The 19,667-nt window shown below is 45.7% G+C and overlaps 1 protein-coding gene across 7 annotated transcripts in view; it reads right to left on the reverse strand.

The window, feature by feature from the left end:
• The window catches only part of ZNF862 (zinc finger protein 862), a 33,096-nt gene extending 14,964 nt beyond the window's left edge, over positions 1-18,132 (reverse strand). For 2 of the 7 annotated variants that reach the window (XR_515406.5, XM_008250091.5), the window contains exons 1-5: positions 17,889-18,132; positions 12,661-12,772; positions 10,394-10,498; positions 7,477-8,174; positions 4,142-4,319 (exon numbers count right to left, since the gene is read on the reverse strand). Coding sequence is in view for 4 of the 7 variants with exons in the window: in XM_008250091.5 (XP_008248313.3) it covers positions 4,142-4,319; positions 7,477-8,174; positions 10,394-10,498; positions 12,661-12,772; positions 17,889-17,912 (1,117 nt within the window). In the remaining 3 variants the exon portion in view is untranslated. Of the gene's footprint in view, positions 1-4,141; positions 4,320-4,417; positions 4,487-7,476; positions 8,175-10,393; positions 10,499-12,660; positions 12,773-17,888 lie in introns of those variants that run through there. The other 5 variants (XR_016237026.1, XM_008250092.5, XM_089336920.1 and 2 more) reach the window with 5 other exon arrangements.
• Between the last annotated feature and the right edge of the window lie 1,535 nt (positions 18,133-19,667).

The raw sequence follows: 19,667 nt of genomic DNA on the forward strand, positions 1-19,667 counted from the left end.
CAAGTGCCTGGGCTCCTGCCATCTACATGGGAGACCTGGATGGAGTTCCAAGCTCCTGGCTTCATTCTGGCCCAGCCCTGGCTGTTGTGGCCATTTGGGGACTGAACCAGCAGACTGAAGACCTCTGTTACTCCAACTCTCAAATAAATAAATAAATAAATAAATAAATAAATAAATCTTTCAAAAGAAAAGAACAAGCCTGGCCCCTCCTTCCTCTCTCTGACTGTCTGGCAATGTGACCACTTGGTCACTTAACACATTTCCACTATGATGTGATACCATCAGCTGTCAGGTCCTGACCAGAGGCCAAATCAACAGGGCTGCCCAGAACTGTGAGCTAAATAAACCTTTTTACTTCACAAGTAGCCTGCGTCCGGTATTTCATTGTAGTGTTAAGAAGTTGACTGCTACACTGGCCATGGAGAAGCTGGCCCCCTGGACATCATCTGAGAGATTCTAACTCTCCTCATCTCCTTAAAGGCTCTCCCACTCAGTTTTGGTTTCCATTTGGTGACACAACTTCTTGCCCCAGCTACATGAGGTCTGGCTGAAGTTAAGGACCTCCTCTTCCCACCTGAAATAAGTAACTTGGCCACTCAGCAGACAAGGACACCTTTACTAATGAAAACAAAAGCCACCCACACTGTCCCTTTGCTGACATGTCTGTTTCTGCTACTGGCAAATATTAGTGTCTCACAGTGGACTGTAACTGCAATTTCCAGATACTTTTTGGGGGGAGCAAAAGACTACATCGAATATGATCAAAGTCTGAAACCAGAATTTTGAAGAATGGAAATAAAAGTCAGAAATTCTACAGAGAGATAAATAAATAGTTTTAAATGAGCAAGTACACAAAAGGAAAGGCTGAAATAGGAAAAGATTAAAACTAAAACCAAGCCATCTTCCCTTTTGCATAATCAAAACTATCCTCTCTGATTTCAGCCCTGTTGGTAAGGCACCTGGCAAGGCCAAGGCAAATGTACTAGATAAGTGGATACAGCTCAGAAACACACATATGTTGAAAATATGTCTATGAAATGTAACTACCAGAAATTAATAGCAAATCTTTCTGCTTTTTAAAAATAAGTCTTTTTAAATATACTGTTTTTTAAAAAATAAGTCCAAGAACTATAAAGTCTAAAAGGACAGATTTTTTTTTTTTTCAGATTGTAATTCTGTCTTTTCAGTTTTAAACTCTGATAAGAAGCAATGGCAGGATTAGTTGGATTTCTTCAAATGATCAGAGCAAAAGGAAATCTACTGCATGAACACATGAAATGCAGAACGGTGACCAGAGAACCACCAAGATCCACAGCCCACACTGAGCTTAAGTCGACAAAACCTGACCAGCCCTGGACAGTCAATCCCTGTTCTCCACCCAGCTCTTACTGAGATACAGAGCTAACAGTGACCTACATAACAGAGGAGGCCTGAAAGAGCCAGGCCAAACTACTAACCATCTTGAAGAGGGACTGCAGAGTAAGAGGGACATGAATTAAGACCCACTGCTTTTTTATTTGTATACTATTTGAACTTTCAAATAATCTTATATTTGATGCTATTATTATTTTAATATCAGCCACATGATCGGCACAAATCTTGAAACAAAAAGAAAGGGAGCCCAATTAGTAATTATCATTTAGAAAGCAAGAATTTTACCCAAGTCCAACACATAGAATAGTAAGAGTAAGTAATAGTAATAGTAAGAGTCGGTGTAGCCATTTACTAGCCAACTGGGACTTGGCAAGGAGGCACTATTTTTCTCATCTGAAAAACAATACTACTACCCACTTACAGGACAGTTTAAGAGATGGGACAGAAGACAGGTGAGGCGTTCAACACAGAACCAGTACTTGACAGATGCTCATCAACAGCCAACGCCACTGTGCCTTTTTCAAACAAAGGAACTTACCAAAAGGCAAACAGACAGGATTCCAATAACATCTCATATAGGCAGATTACAGCATTTCAAGACAAACTACAAGAAATATTTAAGAAATGGATGGAAAAAATTTTAAAGGCTTTTCTTGGATGTAAAAAAATTATAACTGAAGTTCTCTTTTTCACACATTGAGTACAGTCTAAGGAGTTCTATTTGTGTTCTACTGACAAAAATAAATAAAATACAGAATAATATTTGGTTTTCAACTCTTAAAACATTATCACAGGGGGTAGAAATGTGAGAGGTTAAAAAAACTTGCAAGAGCAAAAATAATGATTAGAGAATTTCTGCTGTTTTAACACCATTTTATATCCCAATTATGGACTTAATCCCTTTCAAAGGGTCACTTTTAAACACACATGTTTAACTGGTTATCACATTAACATGGTCACTTATGCCAGGTCCTGGTTAGTAGCCTCTAGGCTCCTTTAAATGATTTTATAACCCAAACCTGAAAAACAATTTAAACAGGAGGAAAATTAAAAGCCAACGGCTGGTAACCTAATCAAAGGATCTCAAAGCAATCACACACATGGAACTCAGTTGCCAGATTCCTGCACCCATTTTGATTCCACAGACAACTGACCCAGAAAAGCTCATCCTCTACAAAGCCTTCCTGATCCCTGCCTCTGATATGCAAACAATAGTAGCCCCCCTTCTTCTGATTCTATTATTTGTTCAACAACAACAAATTTAAAAAAAAACTTACCTAAGACTGGACTGTATCTTAATTTCCTCTAGTTGGCTAAGGTTTCTCATTGTTCCTCATGTATGTAAATTAAAATGATAAAATGCTTAGATCATTCTCTGTCAAACACAAATTCAGGTTGTGCAATTCCAGTCGGCTCCTGCTGCATGGCAGGAGCAGCCCGCTGGACTGACAATGTTCTTTTCACCACAATCGTCCACAATGGCTCCGGAGTGCAAACCACGCAGTACTGAGGATTACTTCAGCTTTCTGTAGCCAGGAGTGGACTTTCACAAATGAGTGTCCCCTGGTTTTTGCTACCTTTCAGCACAACAGCGGCTGCAGTGCTCTGGGGAGATCCACTGTGTTCAAGGGTCCTGGACCCAGGGTGTGATTACAGAGCCTGTCACTGCAAATTTAATACTTAAGTCATTTCTGAATGGTTGGGAAGCCACTGAAGAATTATGAACAAGGAGAAAAACAAGTTTATAGACTGATAATGCTTAGGAAATAATCCTGACCTTATCTGCACCCAAAGGGGCAGTGTAAACAAGAAGATTATACATTGATGATGTCATCAATGATGTCATCAATACTCGTACTTCTAAGAAGTCATGATCCGGGTCGCTCCAGGGATCCTAAGGTAGGTAAGGCAGCTCGTTGCACAGCCTTCTGTCATAACACGTGTTTGTGAAATAAAGAGGAGAAACGTGAGCGTTAGAAGATGAAAAGTTGTGTTTCCATTTGGATGTTGCAGAGGAACTCATGTGTTGTCCAGAAAGCAGCAGAGAAGAAAAAGAACAGATGCAGAAAAGAACATATTTCTGAGAAAGTAATAACCACAACTACCTTCAAAATTCTCCAAGGTCCAAACCTAGGGACACTGACGCCAGCAGGGGCTGGCACCTGGGTGAGAGGGAGGGCCTCAGCGCTGAGCTACACGGACAGGGAGGGTGCAGTCCCCTGGGAAGCCCTCTGGTCTCTGGGCCTCTGCCCATGGTGTCCCATCCCTCCGTCATGTCTAGGTGCCCTTCCTCCATCTGGTCCACTTGGTTTGACTCTCATTCAAACAGCTCACACGCAGTACAGACAAGGAACTGATCCCTTCCTCCAACACTCAGCAAACTGAAATCACTCTTCTTCAGCAGCCCAGGGCACTCTCCCCGAAGCTCTTTCAGAGAGAGGTTGCATTATTTTCTACTTTTCATTCAAATACCTGTCTCTCCCACAAACCTGATGGCCCCTTAAAAGTAGAGACCTTAGTTCACTCATGTTCATCTGACATAAAGTAGGTACACAGTCAATGTTTGATAGAGGATGGGTGGATGGACAGGTGGGTGAAGATACTGAAAACGAAATCCCAGAACAGGGAGACCTCTGAGGTATCAAAGATCTGATCACGCTACCTATGCACAGGGAGAGGGCAGAACTGGAAAGAGCACCACAAGCCACAGCCGCTCTGTGGGTTTCCCAAGTGGCGGCAGCATGTAAAAGTCTACACGAATCTTTACCCAGGGATGCCAAGAGCTCATAATTCATCCGCATCACGTCTCTGTACAGCTCCTTCTGCCGCTTGTCTAGCATGCCCCACTCTTCCCGGGTGAAATACACTGCCACATCCTCAAACACCACCGGAAGTGCCTCAAAGACCACAGGAACCTCCTCCAACAGCCCCTCTTCCGGAGGATCCTGCAACAAAGAGCAGCAATCACTCAGCACGCCCTCGGAGATAGACGCTTGGGTGACATTTTGGGGGTCTTAAGACCCCTTTCTCATGGGAAACTCACCAAGAGGCCCAGATGCAGTCTGAGGAAGGAATGTATCCACGGAAAGTCAAACAATCAAATTCGCAAGGCCTAGAATTAGCAGATCAGAACCAAATGAGCCCCAGTCAGATCCCAGGCTCTCCTGGGAGGAAACACATGCACCTGGGAAGAACAGGTAGCACCTCTGACCACATCTGTCTTTCAGAGTCCTAAGAACGGTGCCATCCGCTCAGCTGCTTCAAGAAGGGCCTGCTGTTTTCCCAGTGGGATGGGAAGGAAGAAAAAGTAGCAAGAAAGATGCACAGATGCTCAAGAACTAGACTTCCACATGCTTTGCTGCTAGAGGAATTCAGATTATCAAAGGTTAGATCTGTTTAGTAGCTTCTAATACTAAAAAGTACTCGGAAGGGCCAGTGCTGTGCCATAGCAAGCAAAGCTGCCACCCGCACTGCTGGCAACCCATATGGGCGCCAGCTCAAGTTCCGACTCCACTTCTGATCTAGCTCTCTGCTGTGGCCTCGGAAAGCAGTAGATGATGGCCCAAGTCCTTGGGCCCCTGCACCCGCAAGGGAGACTCAGAAGGTCCTGGTTTCAGATTGGCCCAGCTCTGGCCATTGCAGCCATTTGGTGACTGAACCAGCAGATGGAAGACTCTCTCTCTCTCTCTACTATTCTGTAACTCTGCCTTTCAAATAAATCTCTTTTAAAGAAAGTATTTGGATGGCCCAGCACTGTGGCACAGTGTGTTAAGCCACTGTCTATCAATGCCAGCATCCCATTTGGGCACTTGTTCGAGTTCCAGATGCTCTACTCCCAGTTCAGCTCCCTGCTAATATGCCTGAGAAAGCAGAAGAAAATGGCCCAAGTACTTGGGCCCCTGTATCCACATGGCAGAAGCTCCTGACTCCTAGCTTCAGCCTGGCCCAGCCCTGGCCACTGCAACCATTTGGAGAATGAACCAATGGATAGAAGATCTCTCTGTCTCTCCTTCTCTCTCTCTAACTCTGCCTTTCAAATAAATAAATAAAAATATTTAAAAAAAAATGTATTTGGAATTAAGAATAGAAATGCGCTTTACTGTTTTTCTAGATTCTACAGCTTTGGTCAGATTCTTTAGCTATAAAGAACATCTAATCTATTCTCATCAGACTCCTGAAGGCAGTACTAAAAATGATTGGTAGTAAAATCCTACTTACATGCAGTATTTGAGAAATGGGTAAGACTTTATTTTTTTTAAAGATTTATTTATCTATTTTAAAGGCAGAATTAGAGAGGCAGAGGCAGAGAGAGAGAGAGAGAGAGAGAGGTCTTCCATCCACTGGTTCACTACCCAAATGGCCTCAATAGCCAGAACTAGCCAATCCAAAGCCAGAGCTTGAAGCTTCTTCCAGATCTCTCACGTGGGTGCAGGAGGAGCCCAAGGACTTGAACCATCTTCTATGGCTTTCCCAGGCCACAGCAGAGAGCTGGGTTGGAAGTGGAGCGGCCGGGACTTGAACCGGCACCCATATGTGATACTTGCACTGCAGGTTGCAATTTTACCTGCTAAGCCACAGCGCCAGCCCCAATACTTTTAACTCACGAAGATCCCAGTTAACTCAGTTTCCTTAGAGGCTGGTATGATTATGGTTTTTCCCTTGCAAAACTCAGGTTGAAATGAGACTGCCATTGTGGTGGTGTCAGGAGGTAGGGCCTTTGAGGCAATTAGGTTGTTAAGAGGCATTAATGATTTGGAAGGGAGTGGGTTAATTCTCATGGTACTGAGTGAGCTTCTGCACTGGTGAGTCATGCTTAGTTACTGCAGGAGTGAGTTGTTACGAAGCAGGGTCTCCCTTGGGTTTGCCTCTTCTACATACGTCTGCGTGCCCTTCCACTCCCCATTATGAGCTGAAGCAGCACGGGGCCCTCACTGGTGCCCTGCTCTTGGACTTCCCAGCCTCCAGAACCACCAGCCAGAAAAAAAAAAAAAAAAAAAAAAAAAAAAAAAAAAAAAAAAAAAAAAAAACTTCCTTCCTCATAAATTGGCCCCATCTCAAGTATTCAACAGAAAATGAACTAAGAAACTGCACAACTTTCCAAATATTTAGTTAATTATAAAATAAGCCTAAGGTGAGCAATTTAGGTTCCAGCAGGGCTACGGGGAGTAGGAGGAAAGCCCCAGCGAGCAGTCGAGGGCTGTGGGTGGAGTCGGCATTCACCGCAGTAGCTCTTAGATGCCACATGTGTGTCTCCCTCCCTGCTGTCTCCTCAAACAAGGTGAACCAGAGTCTGCCCAGCAGCCTCACAGCAACATTACAAACACTATTCCAGGCCAGCGCCGTGGCTCAATAGGCCAATCCTCCGCCTGCGGTGCCGACACACCGGGTTCTAGTCCCGGTCAGGGCGCCAGATTCTGTCCCGGTTGCTCCTCTTCCAGGCCAGCTCTCTACTATGGCCTGGGAGTGCAGTGGAGGATGGCCCAAGTCCTTGGGCCCTGAACCCGCATGGGAGACCAGGGGAAGCACCTGGCTCCTGGCTTCAGATCAGTGCAGTGCGCTGGCCACAGCGGCTGTTGAGGGGTGAACCAACGGAAAAGGAAGACCTTTCTCTCTGTCTCTCTCTCTCTCACTGTCCACTCTGCCTGTCAAAAAAAAAAAAGGGGGGGGGGGGAGAAACACTATTCCAAGCACAAGTGAGAAAATTTTTCACAGTTTAAAGTTGCCGTGTTACTCCAATGTTAAAGCTAAAATAAAATATAATAAAAACCCTTATCATTTAAGAGCTCTATAGTTGTTTTGTGTTTGTCAATTATTTCTTGAGTTTTCTAATTCTTTGGGGTTCTGGGTAAAGATTATTGTTCCCTTTATATCAGAAAGTAAATGTTCTTGTCCCACTAATTACACTTTGTTAATTGAAAGGAGATGATGATAATAATAGAGTTGTTGCCTGAATTAGGTGAGATGATACATGCAAAGCACTTAAAACAATGTCTAGTACATTAGAAGCATGTTAGCTTATGATTGCATTGTAATTATAGGAATGAGTAGCGCTACCATTCCTTTTTTCATCATCATCTTGCAAGACATGGAATCCTCTATTACCTGACTGCAGAGTTCAACAGCATCATTATATAAAATGTTAACGTTGGAGGAGTTGGTGGTATCATCGGTGCTTTCTTTTGGCCTCGAGTCTGCAATGCAGTTTAAATACAAAGCAGGAATTGCTCCATTCTCCCTGGGGTCCTCCAGTTCTGCTCTTGAGCTTGGCAGGAGCTCGGCCCCACTTTTGGAATCTCCCAGAGGCCCTGAGGGGCAGAACATGGGATAATCTGCACTGAACAGGTGCTCCGGGCTGTCCAGGACATCTCCAGATGAATCTCTGATGCTCCGGAAGCGGGCTGCCCAGATAGGGTCCTTGGCAGCCAAGGCATTGACACAGAACGTGTGAGCTTTGCTCTTGGCATGGTATTTGAGAGTCTCCACCTTAAATGGTCCTGTGTAACCTTCTATTAGCCTTGACCGTTTGTCCCTGACAGACGGGTATTCTCGGCAAGCAGAGCAATACAGAGCCGTCTGCTCCTCATTCATGATCAGCCATGGGAACTGTGCAAACCAGGACTTCTGGATAGATCGGGGCCTCGGGGATTTCTTGCCTCTTCCTGTCCAGTCCCCCTCAATGTTGTGGCTCTCTGGACTGAAGTGGGTAAGGCAGGCTCTCTCCTGGGAAGGCAGGAACTGTCCACTTTCCCTGGCAGGACCCTGCATGTCCATTTCTTCCAGGTAGCCCATCTGTTTTTTTCCTTCAAATAAAAGAAACAAATTGAACTTTCTTTTAAGTCCTATAGTCAGACACCCTGCAGATTCATCAAGTACAAAAGGTAGAAAGTACACATTCAGCCAAAAGGGGCCCCAGCCTCTCTCTGAACTCTTCTTGTAGTCCCCCTGACTCTCAAGGCCCATCTTATCTAATGCAGGAGGGAAAGCAAACAGATGGGCTTTAAATAAACTGTCTCTTTCTCTCTCTCTTTTTACTTTTCTTTCTTTCTTTCTTTCTTTATTTATTTATTTTTACAAATTTAAAGATACATCTGGCCAAAAGGAGCTCTTTGTAATTTGATCCACACAACCTAAGATCAATGTTAAAGGGTTCAAAACTTACTTATGGATAAGAACATGGACCACACAGAGCACAGGGCTGAAAAGATAATTAGAGCCATAGAACATCATCCTTGCTCAGCAGGAACCTTCTGGAGCCAGCCTGACAGAGAGGCATCTGTATTTGCTGAAGCACATCGACGGGAAGACAGCTACCTGTCTCCTGGGCAGTTTTGGTCCTCAGTTCCCTTAAGCTGCTTCCACCTTTCAGTACTTTTCCCCAGTGACCCCAAGCCAGTCTTCAACACAAAGCCAAGCTTAATTCTTCTCTTACACCAAAATCCAAACAGGTAAAATCTTGAGGCCGGCGCTCTGGCGTAGTAGGCTAAGCCTCCCTATGGCACCGGCATCCCATACGGGTGCCGGTTCGTGTCCCAGTTACTCTTCTTCTGATCCAGCTTTCTGCTCGTGGCCTGTGAAGGCAGTGGAAGATGGCCCGAGTGCTTGGGCCCCTGCACTCGTGTGGAAGACTCAGAAGAACCTCCTAGCTCCTGGCTTTGGATTGACTCAGCTCCAGCTGCTAGGGCCATTTGGGGGTGAAACAATAGATGGAAGATCTCTCTTCTTTGTCTCTCCCTCCCTCCATCTGTAAATCTACCTCTCAAATAAACTTTTTTTTAAAAAAGGTAAAAATTCTCATGACCTCACTAAGATTTTTCTTCTTTAAATCGAAGTAAAAATGCATTCATTCCTGAGATAAAATACAACTCATATGCTTTTTTTAAAAGATTTATTTATTTATTTGAAAGTCAGAGTTACACAGAGAGAAAAGGAGAGGCAGAGAGAGAGAGAGAGAGAGAGCGAGAGAGGTCTTCTATCCACTGGTTCACTCCCCAATTGGCTGCAACAGCCGAAGCTGTGCTGATCAGAAGCCAGGAGCCAGGAGTTTGTTCCGGGTCTCTCACACGGGTGCAGGGGTCCAAGGTCTTGAGCCATCTTCTACTGCTTTCCCAAGCCATAGCAGAGAGCTAGATTGGAAATGGAGCAGCCGGGACTTGGACTGGTGCCCATATGGGATGGCAGCACTACAGGCGGTGGTTTTACCTGCTACGCCACAGTGCCTGCTACGCCACAGTGCCGCCCCCAAACTCAAATGCTTTTAACTCTCCTGGAGCTATTTCTTGAGCAGTAACATAAGTCCATGTGCCCAGTAGCCAAGGCGTCTAATTTGCTCCAGGCCAGCAGACTGGCTACAAAAGTGTAACTAAGTTTAGGAGCACAGGATTTAACACAGAGTTAGTAGGCTCAAAATTAAGTCAACCAAGGAGAAATGAAACAAAGAAATTGGTCTCTATGGTACTTTATTTCACAGAGCCACAGAGCAATCTGGGCTCTTTATAGTACAATCTGAGAAAAATCACAAGAGAGAGAAAACCTTCAATCCACACAGCATCTTGTTCTCCCCAACCCAAGCCACCCCCAACAGCAGGGGCTGCATTAACACAGTGGTATTATTTAATGAGATGCCATGTGGCCTGGCTCTAGCTCAGCTAGCACTGAGCAGGAAGGCTTACCAAAGGAGGGGACAAAGGATAATCCCTAGAACGAACTCAGCACCTGTTCATTTGTTCATTGTCTACTGTGCAAATGCCATGTGCCAGGCATTGTTTTAGACACTGGGAATACAGTAGTAAAATAAGATACATGCTCCTAGGGAGAAATAGAGAAAGGGAGATGAGGGGTTGCAGAATGATATGGGGGCGGGGAGCAGGTATGTTCAGATAAGGCGACGCAGCAGAATCGCATCACTGACTGTGTAATTTGGCAGAAAATAGGGAAGGCAGAGGACAAAAATGAGATCTTGGTTCCCAGGTCCTGCTCCATCTCAGCTGAACACTTCCTCCAGGTATAGGGCCACACGCACCTGGGTGATGGTCCAGGAGACTCCTCTGGCCCTGGACATCTCCCAGCCATGGCTCTGGTCCTTGCCCAAACTTATAGAACAGCTCGGGGTTGGCAACAGTTGGTCCTGAGTCAGGAACAGAGAAAAGTTCAGTAAGGCTCGGCTTCAGGTCTGTTTCGAGAAGAGCACTGTCTGAGACCTCCTTTCAGCATTCTAAGATGACAGGTCAAGAAGAAAGCAGGAACCTTGGTAGTTCAGCTACTCAGTTACCCAGGAGACCCCTGGGAGAATGGGGGACAAGGTGAAAGCAATGAGGGGCACAAGCAAAGTTAGGAGGAATGAAAACTACTAGTTCAGACAGGGGACCACAAACTCAAATGCTGACAGAGGACAGCCCAGCAATGCAACTGAGGATACTCAGCCAGGCACAGAGGCTGTGGCAACCTAGAGGACTTAATCCTGTGTATGGGGGACAGCGGCTCCTCAGTTCTATAAAGCTGCCACGCGGAACAAGGGCTCATTGCTGCCACACTTTCCCGTTTGTCAGAAGAGGGAAGAAACCCCTAGTTTTATGAGAAAATTCCCAATGGTTAAATATCGGCACTTTACTTAAATATTTTTAAGAAGTCAAACAAAAAGAGCAAAAGTCAAAAAATAAAGCAAAGCAAAACAAACCAATCTCCAATCTGTGAGCCAAATCTGGCCCTTGAGCTGCTACCCTGCAACTTCTGGTTTAGAAGAACCGGTGATTTTCAAATATTTTATAGCCAGCACCGGAAGAAGCTCCACCCCAGCTGTAATTCCTCCACCCACAGAAATCGAGATTCCTCCACCTGTGCGGGGGTAGGGAACCTTTTTTCTGCTAAGGGCCATTTGGGATACTTATAACATTGTTCGCAGGCCATACAAAATTATCAACTTATAAATTAGCCTGCTATAAATTTATTGAATTTCCAGTCCAGCCTGTGGTTCCCTTGGCAGAGCCAGACCAAATGATTTTACAGGCCTTATATGGCCCGTGGACCACCCCTGCATGACCACAGTGAAATAAGTAAGGTTTGGTAGGTGGTTATCAAATTGCAATCAGCAGGAGCTGGTATTATGGCAAAGTGGGTGACATAGCTGTCTGCTACGCCCTCATCCCACATTGGAGTACAGCCCTGGCTACTCTTACTTAAGATCTATCTCCCTGATAATGCACCTGGGAAGGCAACAGAAGACAGTCTAAGGACTTGGACCCCTGCCACCCATACGGAAAACCTGGATAGAGTTCCTGACTCCTGGCTTCAGCCTGATCCAGACCCAAATGTGTGGCCTTCTTGGGAATGAACCAGCACATGGAAGATCTCTGTATCTCTCCTTGTCACTCTGCCTTTCAAATAAATACATAAATCTTTGAAAAAATGCAATCAGCAAACAGTATATCTGTGTACAGACACAGGCAAGATCCAGCCACCTCTCTCTGTGGTGTAGAAAGTCTACCCACAGAAGCTGAGAACGGGGATCCAGGAAACAAAAGAGATGAAAAAGACCTATTTCAAACAGTTTTATCTCATTAAGGAAACTGAGGCTTAAAAAGGCCACAGGTGGGGACCAATGCTATGCATAGCAGGTTAAACCGCCACCTGAAATGCCAGCATCCCAAATGGGCACCAGTTTGAGTCCTGGATACTCCACTTCCAATCCAGTTCTCTGCTATGGCCTGGGAAAGCAGAAGATGGCCCAAGTCCGTGGGCCCCTGCACCTGCGTAGGAGGAAGCTACTGTCTCCTGGCTTCAAATTGGCCCAGTTCCAGCCATTGTGACCATCTGGGGAATAAACCACCAGATGGAAGACTTCTCTCTGCCTCTGCCTCTCAAATAAATAAATCTTAAAAAAAAAAAAAAAAAAGAAAAGAAAAGAAAGAAAGAAAGAAAAGGCCACAGGAACCACAGGAACTCAAGTCTTGAGTGTTAGGGCTGGGATTCAGAGCAGATTTCCACCCTCAAATCTGGTACTCTTACCACGACCCATTGCTGCCTTCAGCGTCCCATGGGCACCACAGACCCATGGACCACATTTCCCATGTAGCATCTTGGGATAATCTGAGGCCCTTAGGTCTGGCCTTGGCATGCCAGATTTCCCCCATTTCACTTGGGTTCAGAAGAGAAAGGGTGGTGTGTGACTTGGCATGCAGTGCTAGGCAAGAACAGTTGGACTACAGAAAACTCCCCAGTAGGTCCTGGTGCAGATAAGGTTGGGGGTACTTATCTAGACCACTGGTGGGGGGCGTGGACAAGAATCCATACCCAGCGGTGCCACCAGCTTGTCAGAACCACAGATCTCCTTCTGCTGCTGACTCAGCAGCATCCATTCCTCCTGGAGCAAGTACACTGTGATGTCATCGAAGGTCACAGGGGCCTGCAAGGGAAAATGACAGCAGCTAAGTACCAGCTTCTTCCTAAGACGCGTCTTCCACATTCATGACCACCTAAAGGCGCCCACTCTGGGAAGGTACCAGCATGGCCTATGCCCCATGTCTCTTACCACCAAGTGCAAATCATAGCAAGAGTGAGGCTCCTTCTTCTAGGAAGCACCATACTGAGACTGACTCAGGAATTGCATCCTTCTCGCCTGCCTTCCCATGTGACCCGAGACCTCCCTGCCAGTGGTTCAGCCACAACTCATGGCACAATCTTTTACAAAATCTTGAACACAGTAAATCTTCTCTTAGGAAGATGCATCTGATTTCTACAAAAGTCACACGCCTCTGAGCAAAACAACGATCAAGACAGACAAAGCTTTAGAGAGAAAAGGGCCCCTGGACAGGCTTTAAAGGAGCTTTGTGGGGTGGGTGAGTTCATAAAACACAGGCATGTCACTCTTACTCTTCCCTGCGAGTTTAAAGGAAGACACTTGCCCCCAAAACAAAACACACTAGGCTGGAGAGCACGATAAAGAAAGAGTAGCAGTATAATTTTGGAAACTGAAAAAGCAGAACAGAGCCAAGAAAGTTGAATTCTCACTGGCAGTGGGCAAAGGGGAGAAACAGCCCACTTTCCACGACTAACTCTTCAAAAGGCTCAGGGTCTGCAAGGACACAAAACCTAGGCCTCCGACTGAAGGCAGGCAGGCTACAGTAACACTCAGGGGAAAGCTGCTCCCTTTAGAAGCCCAACCAGATCCCCTCCAGCAGAGTTCCTTTGACAAGCCCCTCCCTTTCACCTGTGCAGAGGACTCACCTAGACTTCTGGTCTCCCACTGTGAAACATTAACCAGCTGGACTACCAGACACCTACCAAGAGGTTCTAACACAGTCAGTGGAGACCAAAACAGATGAGGGGTGTGGACCAAGGAAAGAGAGGTGAGGCATGGAGAAGAAAACTTAAAAACAAACAAACAAACAAACAAAAAAACCCTAACACCAGAGAGGTAAGATACTGCAGTCAGGAAATGAGGTTATGGAAGAAATAATCAAAAAAGAAAATAGGGTATATTGTTCTGTTTCTGTTTTAAATTTTATACCAAGAAAACTTGTTGCCTCCTTAGAAAAATCAAATATAAATAAGAAAAATTATCAATGCATCGCCACCCTAAAGAAAAATAACATTTTGGGAAACAATAGCATGCCATTTAAAATATGTGAAATAATTATTTTAACTTCAACAATAGACTTTTGAGAAAAACTGTATAGATTGTGTTGCTATTACAAACTCAGAAAAATAGTTCAAATATTTTTCTTATGCATCCATAGATGTTAACTGGAGATAACTTAGACAACAGAAGTAAGCAGAAAAAATGTTTTAAGATCACTCATTTTCCTGTCACTGAAAAAGATTTATAGCTAACATGTATAATTTGTGAACCTTCTAGTCTTTTGTCTGTGAATATGTACAAGTGAACAGTTTTAAAAGCAAAAATGGGAGGCCTGTGTTGTGGCACAGCAGGTAAAGCCACCACCTGCAGTGCTGGCATCCCATAGGAGCACCAGTTTGAGTCCCGGCTGCTCCACTTCTGATCCAGCTCCCTGTTAATAGCCTGGCAAAGCAGTGGAAGATGGCCCAAGTGCTTGGGCCCCTGCATTCATGTGGGAGACCAGGACCGGATCGGCCCGGCTACGACTGTTGCATACATTTGGGGAGTGAACAGGTGGATAGAGGACCTCTCTTCTCTGTGTCTCCCTTTGTCTGTCTGTAACTATGCCTTTCAAAAAATAAATAAATAAATCTTTTTAAAAAATAACTATTTTGCCCAGTCTTCCAAAGCACAATGTCACTATATTCCAAAAACCTACTTGAAAATGGGCTCCATCATAAGAAGCCAGTCAGTCAAACAGAACCAGTGGGTACACACAAGACGTAGCCTAAGCAGATCCAGTGTGGGGAACAGAACCTTGACATTACGCTGACGGCAGATCCAAGCATGACTGTTGCTTGGACAGGACAAGGAAGCAACCTGTTCTGGTGGGAGCAAGTTAAAATACTTGTCAGCAAGAACAGGCAGGGCTCTCTTTTCATACCCACCTGTCACCCAGAGTGAACAGGTGAGTATATGAAGGCCAACGGGCCCATCACATAAGCTCCACACTGAGAATGCCTAGGACTGATAAGATAATAAACCAGTATCTTTCCAACAGGAGTGATCACATTAACACATGGTAGGTACCTCTCTTTTAAACAATGCTATGGCAACAGCCTTTGGATTCCAGGTGACTGCAATGTAAAGAAAAGAAAAATATGCCTGAATAAGAGGAACTCACTAATGATGTATAATGCAAAGAGTATCTCCGTATATTCTATTTCAGTTGTTCCCATTGTCTACAGGGTAAAGCTCTGACTTCTCAGCCTAGCACCAAAGTCCCCTCACCCTGATCCTCACCTGCCTTAAGCTTACATACATCTTGTCCCTCCTGGAGTCCTTCCTCACTGCAGTCACTCAACCCTTCTTGTACCTTTCCTGTCTCCACACCGGATCCTGTCTGCCCGTTTCTGCTCCCACACTGAGATCCTACCTACCCACCAAATTTCTGCTCACATTTCGCCTCTTCCAGGAGGGATTTGCTATCCACCCTCTCCTGGGCAAGGAAGGCTTTCGACCCCTCCTAGAGCCTGGCATCCATGCTGATTGGCTTATTTCATCACCCCCACCCTCCACCAGCACTACTCCTTCTCCCCCCACCACCTTATATAAAAAATATTTCATAGGCTCGTAATTTTTTTTTCATTCGACATTTATTCTTTGAGTGTTTCTACCAGCTGAAGGCATGGTGATCCAGAGATATAAAAGGAGATTAAAATCTATCAAGAGGTAACAAACAACAATACACATGCCAAAACAGAACTGTGTTCAAGAAAAAAATGAGAAGGGAGCAGCAGTTTCTATGGTGAAGGCAGAGAGGGCTAGGAACAAGAGTTGTAAAGGCGATAAACACACACAGAAAGAAGTACATGGACAGTCAGCTGTGCACGCAGAGACTCCCAGGAGGGTACATGAGGCACCAGACTCAGTGTTCTTCCCAGCACCCTACCTTGCACCAACAGCCACGCTGTGCTCTGAGCCACTCTCTCAAAAAATACCTCCTGAGAACCTACTAGATACCAGGCACTTCATTGTCCCAGCTGGGGCTACAGGAGAAAGTCAAGTCCACAAACATATAAATGTTGCATCATGATAAAGACTGTGAATAAAATAGGATAGTGGGGTAGAACGTGATGGGGGAAGTCCTCCATGTATTATTCTGCCTAATCCTTACCTAATCCAATGGCTCCAGATTGCTTTTAGTTAATAAATAGCACAAAATAGTATCCAAGGAAGTTCTAGCAACAGACCAAGCCACTACTTCAAGAGGGTTCTGTCTTCCAGCTTTGAGCTAAAAAATGATTACTCGCTGATTCGCAATACAGCTTACACAGCGGTTTTGCAATCACTTATTTCATCTTTGGATAGCATCCTTACTTCCCAGATTAGAAAACAGATGTGCTCGGGAAGGGGATGTTTCTGAGACCCCTTGCAATCATTATAATCGAGAGTGAAATTTCTAGCTGTCAGGATTTTGAAATAGTGGCTGGACTTGAATAGGACATCACATTTGTCCTCTGCCTCCGAAATATTTGCATTTCTCTCTCCTCTCATGAAAAGCTAAGAAAGCCTACTACTGAACAAAATATCCTAGAAATCAACCATAAATCACCAATGCCACTCTGGATAACAATTTGCTATAACCATTCTTCCTCTTACATTTTTATCTTCTTTACCCAAATTCAAATTCAATCTAAACTAAAGTAATCCAGGGATTTTACCCAGCGGTAAGTGTTATTTCTTTTATAGCTTTGTACGCCCCACAGTGCTTAACATAAAGCAGGCACATAATTCATCTCCGATCTTTCTTTCTACTGTTGAGCTTTATCATTACAGACCACGTATTCTGTGGGCTGTAGTGTCTGGAAAATGCATCACTGTAGCTTGTGGAGGCGAGAGTGAAAGAGACACAGACGCAATGAGTAACTTCATTTATAATTAAGAGTGCTTCCCAGGAGAAGAGAAACTACAGCATCAAAATAAATTCCTTATCCTTATCTTTTGTGTATGGGACCCCCCCCCCCATCCCAGAAATGCTCCTTGAGAAAAGCGGTCATTTCCTGTTTATCCTTGTTCTTCCAGCATCAATCAATGCAAATCACCAAGCACAAATGTTTATTCAATAAGCAACCGAAGACAATTGTTAAGAGAATTACCTCTGTGTCAAAAAACAAACAACCCTTAAGAACTGTCAGCAAAGAACTTCTAAAAAGATCCGTCCCAGAGAGGCTGCCACGTCGCCAAGTCATCGTGCACACAACCCCGCTGGCTTTTGCTGACACTGCCTGGAGCTCTGGCAACCCTTCAAACCCACCGAACTCTCAACTGGCTTCCCACCTTTTCTTCCAACCCATAGGCATCTGGCCCGACGCCTGAAGCAAATTTATGGAGCGTACGCTTTAAGGCAAGGCTGTTTTACTCCACGAATTAGACAACCTAGGCACACGAAAGAGCCAGAACTACGCCAGATGCCCTCTTTCTTTTCAGCCCTTTTTGGGACGGAGGATCTAGGCCGGGCCAAGCCCCTCATCCCGCCTCTCCATTCCCACCCTTTTTGGCTCACACGGACGTCCAATCCAGCCTCAAGGCCTTCCAACTAGCTGGGCCTCCTCAAACTGCCACCGTAGTGAATGGAAATGAAAGGCACTTCCCCATCATCACGCTTAGCGGGTCGCCCAGCCCCGCTTCACAAAGCCTCCGCTCTGCGAAGAGGGCTTCAGGGTTGCCGCCGAGGAGAGGAGCCGAGAGGATGCGCGAGACCCGGGGCGGGTGCATCTGCTCCCGCTGCACCAGGCGGCCGCCAAAGTGCAGCGGGAACAAAGCGAGCGGGCGGGCGAGTCCTTCCCTGCAAGCCTGGCTCATCTGTGGGGATTCCGCTGTCCCGCTCCCGCCCCGCCACAGCCCAGAGAAGGGATCCACGAAAGGGGAGTGGGCGACCTCGGGGCCCTTCCAATCCTACCTTCCCCGACTCCCTGCGCTCCATGGCCCCGCTTTCCTGGCCCGTGCTGACCCCGCCACTGCCTCCTGGCCGCCCCCTCCCCCCACAGCCGGGCTAGAGGAGGCAGCCGCGGAGACCGCTTTGAGGACCGGGACACCCGGAGCCAGCGCAGCCCGGGCGGGAACTTCGCTCTCCCACGTCGGGGGGAGGTGGCGCTCGCGGAGCGGGGAAGAATTGCTGAGTTGGGACCAGCGTCGTGGCAAGCGAACAGCTTTACGGCAGCCGGCGGGCTCGAGGCAGCGGGGCATCACGGGAAGCGTAGTCCGGCCTCTGCAAGTGGCTCGCCAAGTTGCTGTTGGCTCCTGGCATGCGGGGTGCTGATTGGACGCCGAATAGATCACTTCCTGCCCTTCCCTCCTCCCTGTGGAAATGGTTACTAGGCAGCGTTCCCTCAGGCACACTCTAGACCCTCCACAAAGGACAAAGCTGACTGGGCTGAGATTCTGCCCCCTTAACATTCCTGGGGCCAATGTCAACCTTGAAGGTGCCAGGTTTTGCTTAATCAAAGAGGGCAATACTTTCTCTTGCATTCGGTCAAAAAGCATGACTGATTGCCTACCCCGTACCAGCTACTGTGCTAGGTTTCAGGGTACACAGTAGAATGAAACAAAGCCTTTGCCTTCCAGGAACTTACAGTCTATTGAGGAAACAGCTAGAAACAGATAATTGCAAAATAAAGACATGAATGCAATTAAAGCGGTAAGCACCAGACACAATTAAAACACATTTTGTCACCTTAGAGAGAGAGAGATGGTGAGAGGATATGGGTTGCTAATCCAAAATCTTTATTATCTCAGGTATTTTGTTATAGATCAGACTCCATAAATACACTTGTTCTCTTCTCTCATCTTCTTTAAAAGACAAAAATTATATAAAATAGTTGTGACAATACACTTAATTTGTATTGTGCATATATGTAACATCTATAATAATAGCACAAATAACCAAGAGTAAGAGTGTAACTCAATGTATCTTACATAGCAGTCTTACCATGTAACTATCACACAGACCAGATACATGCAGTCTTGTTTATCACTCCCTCTGGCTCTCCCAGTAGATATAACCATACCTTGGCCAGCGCCGTGGCTCACTTGGCTATTCTTCGGCCTGTGGCGCCGGCACACCAGGTTCTAGTCCTAATCGGGGCGCTGGATTCTGTCCTGGCCGCTCCTCTTCCAGTCCAGCTCTCTGCTGTGGCCCTGGAGTGCAGTGGAGGATGGCCCAGGTCCTTGGGCCCTGCACCCGCATGGGAGACCAGGAGGAAGCACCCGGCTCCTGGCTTCGGATAGGAGCAGCACCAGCCAACGGAAGGAAGACCTTTCTCTCTGTCTCTCTCTCACTGTCTATAACTCTACCTGTCAAATAAAAATGAAAAAAAAAAAAAGACATAGCCATACCTCTAGATTTGGTGAAGCGTGGCTCCAGGAACACTCTCGGAAATTAAATTCTGAGGTCCTTTATGTAGAATGGCAGAATATCTGCAATCCTCCTGTACTCTTCAAAGAATCTCTGGATTATTTATCATCAATGTATACACCTCACTTCATTCATGTGGATTCAGTGTAGTAGTTGGCATGCAGCAAATTCAAGTTTTGCCTTTGGGACTTTTTTTTTTTTTCAAATATTTTTGATCTGCAATTAGTTGAAATTTATGGATTCCACCCATGAATATAGGGGGCTGACTGCACACATAGATGTAAAAGCTATAGAAAATGAGGAAGTGATTACTATGAAGGACTC

This window comes from Oryctolagus cuniculus, chromosome 7 (assembly GCF_051225735.1).
Source record: "Oryctolagus cuniculus isolate XC-2025 breed Fujian yellow rabbit chromosome 7, ASM5122573v1, whole genome shotgun sequence".
NCBI lineage: Eukaryota > Metazoa > Chordata > Mammalia > Lagomorpha > Leporidae > Oryctolagus > Oryctolagus cuniculus.